Source organism: Vespula vulgaris, chromosome 9, assembly GCF_905475345.1.
Source record: "Vespula vulgaris chromosome 9, iyVesVulg1.1, whole genome shotgun sequence".
Lineage (NCBI taxonomy): Eukaryota > Metazoa > Arthropoda > Insecta > Hymenoptera > Vespidae > Vespula > Vespula vulgaris.
Genome location: NC_066594.1, coordinates 347,446 through 365,909, shown reverse-complemented (window position 1 = coordinate 365,909; position 18,464 = coordinate 347,446). Strand labels below are relative to the sequence as shown.

The window sequence follows — 18,464 nt, the reverse complement described above, 5'->3', positions numbered from 1 at the left end:
TTTTTCGTGGAATTGATTAGATTGTACAAGAACTTAAATAAAAAAGGATACATAAAATTGTCCAAGATTATTCGATAAGGTAATTATACTCACCTTTAGACCTGTCAAACTGGTAATTAAATTTGCCGATAGTAAAAACGAATAAATCACTACTTTAAAAGTTGTTTCTAGCTGGTTCCAAATTTAAGATAAGTACAAAGTATGTCGGTAAGTGATAGATTATGTAAATTTATTATTATTTATACCACGATATGTACTATCAATAAAAGTAAAAGTTTTTAATTCGAGCTTATCGATGATCAATAATATCGCCGTAATGTACTCGTAAGATTATAAAAATAAATCTATTCGATTAGAGTTAGAATTCAAGAAGCTCGGTAGGAAATTCTTTTGATCGTCGTTTAATCGAGAAATTGAGAAGTAAACAATTTTGAATGCAACTGATTCGATATATTCGCGGGTCAAGTTCTATCGAGTTCGATAAAAAATCATCGGTGCTTTTGACTCCGAGTTGAGGATAATGAAAATTTGATTTTCATTATTTTTTTACGTTTCTTCTTCTAACAATGTCGTTAAGATTAAGAGACCCTCGAACGACGAAAGAAATTTATCATGGAAAATTCAGCTGATCTACGATATCTTCATAACCGTTGCGAAAAATATTTGCTTCCTTCGTATTTATTTGTACTGAGATCACTCTCTCTCTCTCTCTCTCTCCGTTTCACTCTTTCTTACTTTCTGAACAAAATGCATTCAGTTTAATACTTGTAGACAAAAAAGCGGTCATCAAACAATCGCGGCCGCCTCTTTTGCCCCGAAAGTTTATCGCATTGAACGTCGCGAAATGAAACGTGGCCGCTCCATCGATTTCGATTTCGCCCTCCGACTTACAGAAAGAGGAAAGCGATTTCGTCTGAAAAATAAAAATATCAAAAGTGGCAATGAACAAAGAAAATGCAATTCAAATTTAACGTGAATTTTAATCTCGACTAAAGTTCTTCGCGAATTCAAGGAACATGCGTAAATTTATTCTTAACAAGTTAACACAACAGCCATTATATATCTTTTCGTTAAAAAAAAAGCAATATCGATGTGAACAACCGAAATTGCGGTATTCTTTTAATTGTGATAATGTACGTCGACGTATTAATACAAAAATTAAAGTAAACATAAATGAAGATAAAGAAAATAAAGACACTTGTTTCTCGAAAAAACCATTTATTTTATCGAATAAATATTTTTCTATCTATGCTTTCTACCTAAGAAGTACACATTATACATATAAGTATGCATTTTTTTTTCTTTGTCGTTCTCGTTCGGATACTGGAGAGTACACAATTCCATTACTTTTAATAATAGATACACTGACAAACAAACGAAGAGCGAAAAAGAAGACAAAGATAAAAGGACAACAAAAATAGAAAAAAAAAGAATATAAAAGAGGTGGTTGCCTTTTCGTTCGAAAGACCTTAATTCTAAACGATAGTAAGGAAAAGAGAGTAGCCTCGATAAGAAATAGTATCGAAATATTAGATCTACGAATGAATAATCCAATCTTTTTTTTTTAACAAAGCTCAAGGTTTATTTTGAAATCAAATGAAGCAAGTTTTTCACTCGAATTATTCGTTGTTGCTTTCTATAAATTTAAGCCATTTTTGAAGCAAGTGATGAATTCTGTCTTAAAAATATACAATATATCTTTGGATGCAATTAAATCGTTAAGCCATTTTTATATCTCTCATTCACTGATTGGAAGTGTATATTGGATAAGGATATGTTGCATCGTTCGGAATAAGCGGTAATCCAACAAAGTAATATCTGGTAAATATATTAGACGCCCCGGGACATCCCGCCAAAACTCATGATATCTTTAGAAGCAACGTGTGGTCTGACGTTGTCATTGCAACAATTTCACAGGACGTTCTTCTTTCCCAGTATACGGACTTTATCGTTCCAATTCTTGGCTCAAGCTGATTAGCTGACGTCGATAACAGTCCGCAGTACTGTTTTACCCGGTTTCAACTTTTATATTCCGCCAAATGCAGGGCAATAACTGTTTTTCGAACCAGTTAAATTTTCCAACCGATTTTACTGCTTCCTCAGGAATTTTCCCATCATTTTTTCGTCTCAGATTAATTGTCCGCAAGAAAGATTTTCTATACTGCTTATTAAATATAGGAAGACACTCTCACACGTTGTCAGATGTGCATTTTATCCGTCGCCATGTTCGATTTTACCAAACTGAATACAATTTGAGATTATTACATTCAGTTTTGTGTCAAATCGATTTTCACTTCTAACAACTATATGCCAACACAATATAATTGCAAAAGAAAGAGAAAATCAATCAACTTTGATATTTATTTTTTAACCACTCATAAAAATTTGGATTATTCATTTGTACACCTAATATATTTTTATACACTTTCCTCACATAATTATTTGTTGTAAATTTTGAGACGGTGCAAAGTCAATTATCTATTTTAGAAAAGTTCACTACGGTGCACATAACTTGAAAATTCGAAGCCGTAAAGAATAAAAAGAAAGGAAATAGATGAAGAGAGCGAGAGAGAGAGAGAGAGAGAGAGAGAGAGAGAGAGAGGAAAAAAGAAGGCTGAATGTATTCAGATGTATCAAAAATTTTAACGAGTAATTCGTTAAATCGTATTCGCGAATTATCATAAAATGGCGTAGGAAGGAAACCTTCATTATTGTACGATAAAATTTAATAAAAGACGCATGCCCGGGTCAGTTACATTTTTTATCTACAACTTAACCTATTAGATATTCACGTTAAAAAAGAGACGGAGCTTCGCTAATTAAATGGCTCCTCTACGAATTCTTCGATACGAATCGAAAAATTTGACAAAAGTTATGCCACACTTGCTTGGATTACTTTATGTACACATTCACGGTTCATACGCATTCTCTCACAATCACTCGTAATATCGATTTAAAACCAGAAATAAAAGAAAAGGAAAGGAAAGGAAAGGAAAGGAAAGAAAACAAAAACGAATAGATAGGAAAAAGATTATTAAATTTCGAAAAGATTGGGGGAAGAAGAATGTTAAAAAAAAAACAATGTTATTTCACTGTACACCGAGATCTTCTGGCCAGTACGTCCTCACCGATCAACAATGATCGTTGCTACGTATATCATAAATGTAAGACGAACGATGTCATCATTTTTGTTATCGTAGCAAACGCTGTAGTATTACAAATCGCTAATAGCACGAGAGAGAGAGAGAGAGAGAGAGAGAGAGGGAAAGAGAAAGAGAGAGAGAGAGAGAAATTTCAATAATCGAAAAAAAGGGACGGGATCAGTGTGCTCGAACTTCGTCGTTAACGTCTCTACGTCCGAAACGAAGGAAAGGAGAAATCGAATTAAAAATAAGAGAAGAGATGTATGGGGAACACGTAACGAGGAAGAAATCAAAATGCCTTATAAAGGTCGTTCTCTTGAATCAGGAGCAAACGCATTGGCGCCTTAAAAATAATACCGTGACTCTAGGAACTATTCGCCTTGCTGTGGATTCATCATCGAGGTTGCCCGCTCGAATTTTTTCCTCTTCCATTGATTCCTTTCTATTCTCTTATTTCCATTTTCTCATTTTTTGTTCATTCCTTTCTCTCGGCCGCCATTTTCTACGCATCAAGCGTTCAAGCGCGCGGCACCTAACACTTCCGAACAAGGCACTTTCAGTCTATCGGATGAAGAATTTTTTCTTTATTTTTTCCCATGTTTTTCTTTTTTCCTTTTTTTATTTTTTCTTCTTCATGGAGAATTCACCAGCAACGAACCAACGACACACATCTTCCTCGTTCTCGCTTCTCCAGAATGGAAGTAATGGGGACTATGAGCATCCGCATCTTTCAACGACCATGCCTGGTAGCCGCGAGAAAACTATTTGATACTCGTTGTCAAAGTAGAGCATCGTGATCTCCGAAAGCTTTCTCGGAGCACAACATGGACCCGTGTTGTTCGGCGGTTCCGCCAAGCTAACTATGTGGGTATTCGGATAGGCTGGCAGAAAAGCCATCGGACAATCGCCCGAACAGTAATTCGCGTCGTATCTGAAACAAGGAACATGAAACAGAGTTGTTTTTATACCAATCATTGTATTTCTTACGTTGCTTTTGCTTTCTTTTTTTTTCCCGCCCGCGTTGATTTGAAAAAAATTCTGACAAACGCGTTTAATCATTTTGTTAAGGTATATGTTAAATTCGAAATTACATACACGCACACATACGCACACACAGACAGACACACACAAACTCACTTTTTAGGCGCGATTATCCAATCCCAGCCGAATTTCTCGAAATCCACCGTGAGCTTGTACCGGCAGCACCTCGTCTCTTGGCTAGCCTCGTCGCAATTAAGGCCGACGTTTCTCTTAATCCTACCTCCTCTTCTCGTGTCCAATTCTTGTGTTTGCACTTCGAGATACGGAGCAAACTCAGCCCCGGGATTCGTCTCGACAAGTCTCGAATTCCTACGATGATTTCCACCAGGACCAGAAATTTTTAAAGCGACACCTAAGTTATCTCTAGGATGCTTGAACCATTCGGCCACCATTCTTCTTAATTCGATCGTGATCCAAGCACCTCTGCGACCGGTCGGTCGAGGATGTTTCGTCGTTAACGGTGGGCCCAACAGCGGGCCACCCGACTCTGTGACACCACGAAGGATCCTTTGAAGAGTGATCGTCATAGGACCTTCGTGATGAATCTCCAAATTATCCATATCAACTGAGTCGCTCGGCTCATCGTTATCCTGATTGGTACCCCAAACCCAAAGAGACAATTCTGCTCTCGTCACTCGATGCTGAATTACCTTGTCGGAGAACTTGAAGTACAACACGTCTAGACTTCCTTTTGAATGCCTTAGCCTTTGATCTGTCAACAGAAAATTAGCGTTTTTTCGTTATTTAGTTAGACATATTCTAAAAATAATGAGAAGTTATTTCAATGTATTCTCTGATGTGTGTGACTTTTTGACGAATGCATTTAAAAGTATCCTGACATTAGAAAATTCATCGCGTACTTGTTAGAAATACTTGTTATTATGAAACACGTTGAAGAACCACATTACTCTGATGTAACGCTCACGATCGTCGAAGCTGTTAAACTGGCTTGATATAATCACTTGTATACATATATACAATTACCTATTACATGCAAGAATGATTAGAGGAAAATGCAGACTGAATATATGATTTCAATCGGAACATAATCGTTCCGTTCAAACATTAATGATTTCCACTAACGTAGTGAGAATCTACACAAGGATCGTTGCTTGTCACGAGGTTATCGGGATAGAAAAGATTTGCGATAATCGATGATGTATATGCGCACACGCCAATGATTAAAATGCGAGTCTCTTGCGATTATTACGAAAAGATTCTTTCGTTATCATACGTTACTAATCAGAACAGTGTACCGTATTAATAGAAGAAAGTCGTTTGCCGACATTAAAGAAAATCGTTTCGCGTAATAATACAAAGTAAAAAAAACCTGATTTTAATCTACCAGACCCGATCTTCGTTCGCAACAATAAAAAAGTAAATGTCTAGAGCGTATTGGTAATTATTTCTAATCGACAAATAAGTTGCTGCAAAAGTATTTCATGCGATAAGATGCATTAGAAACTTTGTAACTAATTGCCGTTGAAAATAATAACTCTAAGTGATTAACGTGTTTGTAGCGTGTTTATCGTTAAATCGCGACGCATTAAAGTTTTTCTTAATTCGAAAGGAATGATTAGAGTGGAGTAGATGAATCTAAATATCGTATTAGCGAGTGAAATCAAATGGAACATTGATCATTTTAACGCTAAAAATTAGACGCTATTTTTCGTTAACATTTATTTAATGATTAAGATTTCAGAAGATATTACGAAGGAACGGATCTAATGTCAAATAGTTATACTGTAATCTTGTAGAGATGAAATAAGAAACGCTATTAAAGTTTACAAAGTGTCTAAATTATCATCTTGTTCTTCTTCTTTTTCTTCTTCTTCAAAAGAAATGACAAAAAAGTAATTGCGAGTTAATCGGTAAGGCTAAATCCAACGGAGAAACGAGTGTCGATTCAAGTCATCCGGTCAAAGGGTTAAAATCTTTGAGTGTCGTTCGTTCACAGTAGCGTTTCAACTTGGCTTGTTCGCCTAGAAATGACAAGAAAAGGCAAACTGTCGTGGAGAGAGAGAGAGAGAGAGAGAGAGAGAGAGAGAGAGAGAGAGAGAGAGAGAGAGACTGCGAGAAAAGTCACCATCCTGATTGATCGTCGTGAGAAAAACGATGCTCCGCGTAACGGTAAGACTCGCGAGGCGGGCTTTACCCTTCATGGAAGCGGTCTTGGATGGCCCGAATAGAAGTCATCACTACCGTCACCGTTTGCAGGTTTAACGGTCCTAAGAAATTTTCCGGCACTCGACCAAGAACATATCTTTCGCTTTAGTGCGTCGCACCGTCCATTAATCCTTTCGCTCCTAACAAATTGGACACCGTACGTGCGATCTTCGCGATGAGTTTGTCCTAGGCCAATGACCAACAGACAAGTGTTAAACACTCGCGAGTGTTCTCGACCGAACAAATGTTTCACGTCAACTACGTTCATGTAAATATTACTCGCGATGAAATTTTATTAACTGCTAAATTAATTTTCTCGATCGATTCAATTAATTTACCACGAATTTATTTATTTTTTTCTTTATTTTATCGGAAACATTCTCTATCTCTTTCACTCCTTCTCCCTCTCCTCATCCTCTTCTCAATCACGGTCGCGTTCGAAAAACAATTTCGAACCGGATTCCATTCTCTCGTTCGTATAATTGTATTCTAAGATTGACACTTAATCGAAGGAAAATGATTATGTCTAGGGGAAGCATCTACGTTTTATCAAATAATACACACCATGACTACTTCTTGCACGATCATAATCTCGAGTAATTATAGATTCAACATACGCTGTCGTACTCGACATTTATAAACTAATTTCTAACGACTAATTGCGTTAATCTTACAGATAGCAAGATCTTCTTATCCCCTTCGCTGGCGACGTCTTTCGGAAACTTCAGACGATCAGAATGAAGGTGGATCAAGTTTTCCCTTCCCGTCCGGTATAATCGACTTAAGGAAGACAAACCTAATCTCTTTACTGTGACTTCACCTTCGAAGTGCCAAGGATTCGTAGACGTGCACCTAGACGTCCTCTTACTCTCTCTCTCTCTCTCTCTCTTTCCCCCTCCCCCTCTCTTCCTCTTCTTTCTCTCGTTCTTGCGAATACCAACAAAGCGACATTTGTCTTCCTTTATCCATGAAATCGTGCATCACGGATTTAATCGAATAACCATTGTTACACTACTACACTTCAGCCCTCGTAAATTTGACTTCTCCCTCGCTAAACATGCATGAACCGTGTAAAACGACAAAATTCGTTCCATTGTATCCGCAATAAGTGCATATATCTGTCGTTTTTGAACAAATAAACTACGGCTATTTCATTTCGTTAAATATTTGTTTATTGGTTGCTGATCACAGGTTATAGGATAGTCCGAAAGAAAGAAACATATGAATTCGATGATTCTTAGAGTTTCAATCCGAAGAGAATTTTAAATCGGACTGTCTGGAGGTTGTCTGAAGGTTCTTGGAGTGTCTGATTTTAAACAGGAAAACGTGCGTCATAACTGAGGTGAAGAGTCGCGCTTTGACGAGCGAGAAAGAAAAAAAAGAAGAAAAAAGGGGGAAGAAAATGGCGAAAGAAGAAGCGAAAAGGAAGGAGGAACAACAAGACGGAAAGATGGGTGACTTATTTTGGTCCAGACGAACTACCGACCGTCTGGCTTGGCAAGTTCGAAGACTAAATTTAAAGTTACGCGAAAAAGGGGAAGAATTGTGTCTGGAGAAAAAGTCAAAGCAAAGTGAACGCGATTACTGAAAGGGAAACGACTGGGATCTTAAAACGTCTAAGGCACCCTTGAAAACGCTCGAAATATTCTCGACATTCGTACGTTCTTAACGCTTCGGCGATTCGATTCAGAAAAAAAGCTGAGAAACTTGGAACCGTGACATCCCCTTATATATGTACATATAAATAAATCAGATTTCTTAGATCTCAAACGAGAGTAAAAGCATGAATGAAAGAAAGAACGAACGAATTTGCTGATATCGTTTAAATAGTGGACGACCTTTTGATATTTTTTATTAGAAAATTATGTAAACTTCCTTTGTATCCCTACAAATGAGAAATACAAAGAACGATTAATTCGAAGCATCGAAAGAAACAAAGATTTTTGAAACGAACATTGATCGTTTTAGTTTTTAATTGATCTGAATATGAAATATATGAGAAATGAGGAAAACTAAAAGAAGGAAAGATAAAAAGAGAAAAAAAGAGATGATTCTGCACGTCTAAGAGATACATCTTCGTGGTTATGTTTTCGCTTAAGGCTGTCACACGACGTTTAAAGTCCGCTCAACGCCGGCACACGTGATGGTGCTTGGCGCGGATTTTAAATTTGGCGGCGCGCAGACATAAATAAATGTGTGGAACGTACACCAGCGAAAGTGACAGAGAGAGAAAGAGAGAAAAACAGAGGGGGGAGAGAGGAGGAGAGAGAGAGAGAGAGAGATAGTTAATGGGAGAGGGGAAACGAAAGAAAAACAAAAATAAGAAAAGGACAGAAGAAAGACAATAAAGCTAAAGCGCTAAGTACATCGACGTTGTGCTTTAGCTCTCTCGAGATAAATATAGTGTCCGCAAACGGAGGTCACTCGCATCGCTGGACCAGCCGGTGAAAACGTTCTCTTCTATCCTAATCGAAATCCCTTACTTTCTTGATGAGTTGATGACAACGTGATCGAGATCGAAATTAATATATGACAACTTGTTCACACTTTAAGATTAAATCAGTAAAATGATGATAAATTCTTTACATTTTATCTTTCCAACACGTGCAAAATTTAACGTATATATTTATCTATTTATATTATAGCTATAATCAACTATATAGATTAATTACAAAATTACTTAGTTGATCCTTGAAAATGTTTATATCACGCACAAAATAAGATATAATCTATAAATTTGTTCTCTAATTAACCTATAAATCTAATTTATTTTATATATTCATTATTACGAGTAGTTTACACACGCGCGCGCCCGCACGCACGCACGCACACACACACACACACAGAGAGCGATAACAAATAGATTGATTGTATACAATTCATATAAATTTATAGGAATCATTTTATCTTTACCACGAGACAATCTTATCTCATTTTTCTCTTGAGCGAGCACGTCATAACGTTCAAAACCCAAATAACGTGGGAATTTTAGTTATAAAAAAAGATAGATAAATAGATAGATACAGAGATAAATAGATAAAGATAGATAGATAAATAGATAGTGAGATTGAGACAGAAAGAGAGAGAGGGGGGAGGGAGAGAGAGAGGGACAGAGAGAGAAAAGACAGATAGACAGAAACACAGCGACACAGAGAATCAGTGGAAACTATGGAAAACAACGGTGATACCGCGATGTCGTGGCCCTGCCTATAAATAAACGAAGAAATAATTGATACGGAACGACCTCTCCTCCTCTCTCCTAGTACTCGATCGTGGAGCGCGAGTTCTCACTGCTATCGGCCAGTTCTTTAACTCTTCGGCGTTGCGGAACGCGTAAGGGCGACGACGTTTAAAAATATCATGCGACAAATCGTCTACGTGCAGCGCATGGCCACGTACCAAAGCGCGAGAGCGGATCGTATGACTCGTCGAAATTTAATACCAACCTTGCTGTTGGCGGATAGGATAGTCCGGTAGTCGAGTACACACTCGCACACCAACCAAGCTTTCGAACGTCTAACCAAACGTCTATTTCTCAACCTCCCTCAACTCAAAAATGATCATGTTAGCATTAGTCAACATCCAATCGATTCTTCTTTTTCTTCCTTCATTTTAAACGAGTGTTCAAAACTGCCTAAGAGAGATCTCGTTTCTCTATCCAAAGATTTTAATAGATCTTCTTATACAACATATTTTTCATTGATTGGGTATACATTCAAGTGTCAAAAAAAAGCATTTTATATGAACACTAAGTGTCAACAAATGTTGTGTCTATATTATTTTAGTGTTGAACCGTTTCAAAATGTTTTATCTTCATTTATAGTTTTCCAACTGAAAAGAGGAAACGCATTTAACAAGTTATGTTTATTTTATTATTCTTACGATCGTTAAGTAAGTCGTTTACGTAAGTATCTATATTAAATAGTGCATAACATTGTATTCTTGCTGGAAAATGTAAAGCAAAAGCGAAGGATTTTAGCCATCGGGTACATTTTACGAAATCAACGGGAATTCCAATTACAAATGAACGACGAGACAGGTAGGTGGTGGAAATTAGCGAAGAACGAAATTGAGGGTCGACTGGAATTCCAAAGAGTGAGAAAAAAAAAGAAAGAGGAGGAGAAGAAGAAAGTTTTCGAGAACGTTGATTCGTCGATGCAATCGGCCCGAAGCGAGAGAGCTTCGCGTGAATCTAACGAAACGATCGTACCCACCTCACCTATATGTGAGACGAAAAACATTGAACGCCAAAATTTATGTTGTAACCCTACCCTCTTACCTCTTCCCTTCATTCCTCGCTCCATCACTCCAAGCAAAAAAAAATTATCTCATCTTTCCCTCGGAGAAAGTTATCCCGTACGATCTAAAAACGCTTGATAACGTTCTCTCCAAGCTCCCAGGAGTTCTAATCGTAGCTAATCGCATGAACCATGATGTTGGCCAAAGTAAATAGTTCGCGGATTTACACGAGAAAATTATAGTACCAACTCACTGAAAACGCATTGAACGACGATCTGCGAAATGTCTACTTGGAAGATCTCCAAAATCCTTTTCGCGATGCTATGGAAAATATTGAGATTGCAAATTTTTCGTTCTCTTCTTCTTCTTTCTCCTTTCTTCGAAAAAGAAGAAAGAAAGACCGTCTCACACTCTCTTTCGCAAAATCTAGCAAACGAACGAAAGGTCGATTCGTTCCTTCTCACGAATGTGGTTGTAGTCCCTTTTCTTCGCTTTTGCCAGAGGGTCATTTATGTCGAACTGTGTACATGAAAGAGCGATGGGGTGCAAAAAGAGGCGTTCCTGCGTTTTTCTCTCGTCATTTCTTCCCTCGTGCGCGCCCACCTGTCGTTTCGAAGGGGGTGATGCGAGAGCTGTCACGAACGCACGCGATGTCGATGAAAAGACCCTGCGTCTATATGCATATGGACGAGCGAGCGAGCGAGCGAGCGAGAGAGAGAGAGAGAGAGAGAAAATGAGAGAAACAGAGAAAAAGAGAGAAAGAAAGAGAGGGTGAGTGGTAAGAGAAACGCGTGACCCAAATGTGAATTTTATCGAGTTACGCCGTTATACTGTCGAACTGTAATCGCAATTGCGAACTACCTTCATCACGCAATGGCTAATTATTTGTAGGCTCATTCCTTTTTACGTCCAGCTTTGGTCTAAACATCAAAACTGCTTCGAACGATATGATTCCTTTAAAATAATCAATCCCAGAATAATCTTCGTATCACTTATAACCGATACTTTTCGAAAAATGAAAGCGAAAAGATATCGAATTCGTAGTTTTTTCTTTTCAATATAAGAACACAGATCAAACGTGATTCTATCCAAATCACAATTTTTTTTCATGAACCGAGTTATAGGAAATCGTCCGGCATTCATTCATTTGCAAAAATGTGACGAATGTTGTACTTTTCTAATTGGAAAAAAAGATGAAAGAAAAAAGTACGAAATTTGCTCGATAATTAATTTGATACATGGAAGAGATCAATGGATCTCCTATCTACGTATCTAATACGTTTAAAAAAAAAGAGAGAAAGAGAAAAGGATAGAAAAAACGAACGAATCTGCTTGATAATTAATGTGATACGTGGAAGAGATCAATGGATCTCCTATCTACGTATCTAATATATATATAAGAAAAACGTCGAGAAGGGAGATCTCAATCGGGATTTAACGAAGATATCGGATCTATATAAATTTGGGTATAGCTCGTTAAGCAAACCGTATTACGAAAGCCATGCGTAACGAAAATATAAATAAATAACGTACGGCGATGGTAACGCGATATGCGAATCTAACTCTGTCTAATGTCGTAAACGTCGATGGAGCGGTAATACACGTTGAATTGTTATGTAATCCAAGTAGCCCTTAAACGCATTCGCGTTGCTGCGTGTCAGTGATATTTGCACTCTTAATATCTCCGAGTGAGCCGGGAACACGACAAACTGGTTTTCTGCATCGATCTATTCCGCCGCCACAGTGGATCGGTCAGAACGCGTATCGTTAGTACAAGAGAGCGCCGTTTCGATCGGGACCATCTCGGCGTTAGAATGTTAGATCTCGATTGCGCACGCAGAGTATTCAGGCGATTTCGACCGCATCTTACTATATCAAAGAGTAAGGAGGATTGGCCAATCCGATAATCCGAAAAATGACATTAATCTTAAATCTTTTCGTGCAAATCGAAATCGGAGCATGACGTAATAAATTTCGATAAATAATCTTTCACAAAGAAAAAGAATATAATTGTTTGCAATGATAAAAGAAAAAGTCGAATTCGAAGTCCGTATTATCTGTTACAGAAAAAGCATAAGCGAGCACGCGTATTCCTCGAAGGAAAAGCGTGATCATTCGGATGTCAGTAAATAATATTGAGAACCACTAAAAGTGCGGCGCCTGTCTGCGAGTATGCTGACCGCAAGTGCCGCTATCAGAACTGTCATTATTATGTATCTGTTTCAGAGTTATTCATTTTGCGAAAGCGGGTGGATTTGAGGCTGCACGCGCGCTACAAGGTTTGGAGATGAAAAGATCGGAAAGAGATCGCTCGATAGATAGACAAATATATTTTTACTTAATTATAAGTTGGGTGACCTTTACTTAATTATAGATTGGAAACTGTACTCGTACTGTTGTACTATCGTAAATCAAGTGAATACGTAATCGAAATAGAAAATAGAAACGCTGTACCAACGATAAACAACATTTAACCAAAAGTCATTGTCAACGTATCGTAACTTGTACGTCTGTATATATCAAGTATGTTTGAAGTATACATATGTGAAAAAAAAATCCGCGATAGCGATAGCATGTACTGAAAATGAGTGTTTATGTGGACGACTATCGCGATACTCGATTCTTTTAATAACTCTTCACACATGAGATTTTGATTATTCTCGGTAATCAACGAATTACGTTCAAACATTGAAAATTATTATCAGTTAATAAAAATATTATTTTTTTCTAACCCACGTGTTTCTTTTTCTATGAGCGATCATTACAGTCGAATAAATCTCGATAAGTTTAAATATTTCAATATTTCAATAAAATTACCAAATTACATGACGCAATAACGACCTAAAAATCAAATATTAAAGGGTATAAAAAGAAAAAAGATAACGTCAGTTAAACCATTCGAATATTCACTTTTCCGGCTCTTCTTGATGAAAGTTTCGTTCTCTTAAGCGCAGGACTTTACGGGTCATTGAATGACACGCATTAAATCCATCCAACGAGTTCTTAATAAGAATTATTTCATTTACATGTCATAAGATATGACGACTAAAAATATTACGAAGTATCATACGTCCCTGGAATCTCGGATACGTCTGTAAATTTGCATGAAATCGCGTTGAAAAAGACTCGTCTTTTCGGTCATCTAATAAAATTACGATAAATATAATTTGGCGTGCTAAAGATAAATTGAGGATACCGCAAAAGTATATTATCATGACGAGTCAGCAGTTATAACGAACTTTTATAAAAAATAAACAAATAAAATACTCACAAAGATGAAAGTTCGAAGTATGAGGAGAAATCGATTCTAAACTAGAAGAGTCCTAACAGCGACCTGTCACCTACTACAGACAGCTTTAACGCGATAATGAGCGATGGGCCTGACCTAGGCTGTGCATCGGCCGTGACCTTCGTTACGAATCGAGGCCAGTTCGTCGTTCGTACTTGAAAATTCGTACACGCCCGTTTCAACTTGGACTATAACCTTATCTCAACAGGTTGATGTCTCTCTCTCCCTCTCTCTCTCTCTCTCTCTCTCTCTCTCTCTCTCTCTCTCTCTCTCTCTCTCTCTCTCTGTTTCTCTCTCTCTCTGTTTCTCGCTCTCTCTGTCTCTCTCTCTCTCTCTCTCTCTGTCTTCTCCCTCTGTCTTCTCTCTCTTCCTCTCTCTGTCCCTTTCTCTCTGAGCGGCATAAAGTTTGAAATAAATTTGTCGAGAAATATCAATCGAATTTATACACTCGGAAAAAGAAACAGAAATTTGATTTATCGAGAATGTTGGAACAGATTCGATGGTATTCACATTTTTACGTTCCAGAAAATGAAAAAAATTTCCCTCACTTCCGCCGACCGCAAGCACCCCTCAAAAAAGATAGAAAATCAATGGCGAGAATTAAATAGGAAAACAATTCGTTTTTGCTATTTGTACGAAACTCCTTCCACCGAAATGATAATGTAAACGTTCGAAAGTAGCTCGTTCAGAGTCAAGAAGAACAAAGAAGTTATTTCGGTTGAATAAACGCAGGCCAGACGACAAAAACACTGTAAGGAAGTGACTAATTCGTTAACCACAAATCGCGCATATGACAGATCGTTGTTAGAATGCTTACAATTCAATTCCAAGGAATATATGTATATATCGTACGTACGTCGAAATTATTTCGCTTGCTCGTTTCGAATTATTTCTTTGCGTACACCTACATGTATATATAGATACGTATAGCGTGGTAAAAATCGAAAGAGAACAATCTGGAAAATGGAAACATCTTGTAAGTATAATATATATAGATGCGTGCGTGCGTATGTGTATGTGTGTGCACATATACATATATATGTGTGTGTATATATGTGTGTACATATGTATGTATATAAAAATTGTTGATGTTCACGCACGCACATTTGATCAACCTGCGACCGAGCGACCAAGATCGATCGATCTCTCGAGGACGTACAACAAAAAACTAACTGCCGTTTCGCCGAAGGAAATCGAGATGCAAGAATGAGGAATAAGAAGGAAAGAGAGAAAGAAATAAAGAAATAAGGAAAGAACGGATAAAGAAAGAAAGAAAGAAAATAAGAACAAATTTGTAAGATCGAGATCCAGAGATCGCGTCCTATAACAGTTGCAAAGCACTCGTAGAGTGATGTGGGTCACCCGAAGCGATAACCCCTCACGAATTTGATATTCCGTTCGCCATCGTCCTGTTCTCTAAAGATATTATCTGACTATCTTCTTCCTTCGGTGTGTAAAGCCCGTTTTCGATGTAATTAAGAAAGTAAAGAGCTTCTGTCTCATACTGACATAAACAAATCGAAGAGAGCGCACGGTATCCGTTGTATTTTTTGTAAACTGATAACAGCAAACAAAATAAAAATGTACATATGTAAAAATATAAAATATACAATAATATAAAAAGTATGAAGCAACAATTGACTTTTACACTTGTTCTTTTTTTATTATTAATATAAATAATATAATGAAGATGATAAATAATAATGAAAAAAATATACTTCTCTCTCTCTCTCTCTCTCTCTCTCTCTCTCTCTCTCTCTCTCTCTCTCTCTCTCTCTCTCTCTCTTTCTCTTGCTTGTTTTCATTTTCTTATGTTTCATTTTCTTACTTCAGTAAAAAAAATGATATTATGCTCTTTTGTGATCAATTTGCAATGTCCTATGATCGACGCGAACAAGAACAAAAACGCATGTAAAACAAATAAGCGAATAATAAGGCATGTAAAACCGCATTAACAGTTGAAAAGGATTCGTCATCGGTTCGGAAAACGTGTCTCTAAATGCTATTCGCAAGAACTTTGCCTTATTCTACTAAGACAGAAGGATTACATATTCGTTCAAGCAGTTTGCGATATGTTAATGCGCGAATAGAATAGAACATTTAATCATCGATTCTCGAAATTCGCAGAGTAGAAGACAAATCGAGCTCTATATGCAATATTTTTTCGTTTATTGCACACCTAAACAACTTTTCTCATCTACTTCATTAATTCAAAAATTTCGATATTATTCTTTTGTATATAATCTTATTGTTAATTTATTCTACGTAATACAACCTTTCTATGTTTTCGATTAGCATCACCCATCTTTGAATGACTTTGCGAACATAAAGAAGATACTGCGTTTCATTTTGCAAAACATACGTGAACGAAAGAATCTCCGAGCGAAGCTTTATCTTTTTCAAAACAAAGCGCACAAATTTCAGAGAGTAATTAGTTATCGTTGATTTGTGGCTCACGTTGACTTTTATACGTTTCCACAGACAGCTTGGACTACGTTCGCGGGTGATTCATTCTCGTAAATGTGCAACATTGTCAACGATTTAAATGTAAATCTAGAAAAAAATATTTAAAACAGTATATATGTATGTATGTGTATATATGTATATTCATATGTCTACGTGTACGTGTACGTGTACGTGTACGTATACGTGTATGTGTATGTATTTACATATGCATTTATATATTTATGTATTTACGTATGTATCTACGTACGTGCGCATGCATATGTGTATCTGTTCACCTATTACCTGTTACCTGTTACCTACGTACATGGAAATCTTTAAAATTATATATTTTTTAAAGGTTCGACGCGAAAATTGTTCCCAGCATTACGAACATGAAAAGACAACTTTCGTGAAAAGATCAAAAGAACACGTTGAATAAATGCCGTTTCGTGGAACGAGTTATACGTAATTATCAGTTACGCTATCGAGATTGATCTCGAAATTTTCAAAGTAACGCAGTACATCGATCAAGCCTATATTAAGTACGTTAATACGGCCATGAAATTCAGATTAACTGGAAGCAGGTAGAAGAAGCCGTCTGGTGGTTCGCGTCGATCATTTCTCGAGGTGTTTTTTAACAATACATTTTTTTAATATATGAATACAGGGAAGAAGAGTTAAACACAGGTTGTAAGGTAGCCTACTAACACGAGTACATGCCTTTTACCCTACAAAAGGTTCGAGGATAATCTCACTTAAAGGATTCGCGTAGGTAGAAGTAGTAAGTCGTGTATTCTTCTGAACCTTCCCCTCCTTCTTTCCATTTTTCTCGAAGGAAGAAACATGCATTATGTATGTATATTATATAGAGAGAACGTTTTTGACGGAGAGAAAGAGAGAAAGAGAAAGAGAGGCTCAATAAGTCCCATTATCGCCTTGTACGAGCCCTCGACGCCTAAAGGCAAGAGGCAAAGATCGAATTTCAAATCGATGCCGTTAGAACCCAGTACGACGAAGAAGAAGCAGATATAGTCCGATGCGTTCCACCGATTAACGATCGAACAACTTTCTTTTTAATTCGTTCCACGTCGATACGCGAATTACCTGGTCAATCCCTAGCAAGAGTATAAACGAAAAAGCTTTTGTCGAAAAAAGAGAGAAAGAGAGAAAGAGAGACAGAGAGACAGAGAGACAGAGAGACAGAGAGACAGACAGACGGACAGACAGATAGAGAGACAGAGAAAGAGAGACGGTGAGAGAAAGAGGGAGAGAGAGAGAGAGAGAGAGAGAGAGAGAGAGAGAGAGAGAGAGAGAGAGAGAACGACAATGACAATGGAGTACTCACGTGGTTGTGCCAAGGCAAAGACGCTCTCGGTCTTGGCGGCGTACTCATCGACTTCCTCGTGATGAGTGATACCAGGTTCTACGGGTTGAGGTTGATCGGCCTGCATCCCGTACATGTCCATGAGTTTCGAAATAGACGGGATTCTCGGTAAGGCCCTGCCAGTCATATTAGGTGCCTGCTTCAATCCGAGCTTATTGAGTATCTGTTCTTTGATAGCTTCGAGACTGAGTGCTCTGATCTCCTCGTGCATCCTACAAGCGTTGCAAGCATTACCGGCCATCGCGAAATACCCGACGCGAGCTCTCTCGATGCCAGGCGCGTCGAAGGCACCGAGGAGGAGCAACGAGAGTATCAGGAGCGTTCTCGTGACCATCTTGCTCCCAAGGTCACGCTCCTGCCAACGAGGAAGCGTCGCTCGCGGGCTTCCGTCTTAGGCGCGATCTAACGATCAGGCGGCCCGCGACGACGACGTCATTCTTCTTCTTCTTCTTCTTCTTTCTTCCCTCCTTCCTTTTCCACTGTACTCTCAGCGCTTCTTCCGCTTCCGAATCCTCACCTCGAAAGAGGAAACTCCACCCTCCTCGAGTTTTCCTTTTCCTCCTCCTCCTCCCCCACCTTCTGCCTCTTCTTCCTTTCTTCCGGCTGGTCGCCGTCCTCTTCTTTCTCCACCACTTTTTTCTCCACCTTCCTCTTCTCCGCAAACACCGCTTCCTTCTCCTTCGCCGCCTCCTCCTCCGCCTTCTTCTTCTTCTTCTCCTCCTCCTCCTCCTCCGCCTCCTCCTCCTCCTCCTCCTCC

General features: G+C 38.1%; 1 protein-coding gene across 1 annotated transcript; it reads right to left on the bottom strand.

The window, feature by feature from the left end:
• Positions 1-1,197: 1,197 nt before the first annotated feature.
• On the bottom strand, positions 1,198-18,418 carry LOC127066310 (growth/differentiation factor 8). Its single transcript, XM_050999872.1, has 3 exons — positions 17,669-18,418; positions 4,281-4,896; positions 1,198-4,074 (listed from the first exon to the last, which is right to left on the bottom strand). Exons 1-3 carry the CDS (start codon positions 18,039-18,041, stop codon positions 3,855-3,857), a joined length of 1,209 nt encoding a protein of 402 aa, XP_050855829.1. The 5' UTR covers positions 18,042-18,418; the 3' UTR covers positions 1,198-3,854.
• Positions 18,419-18,464: the final 46 nt, after the last annotated feature.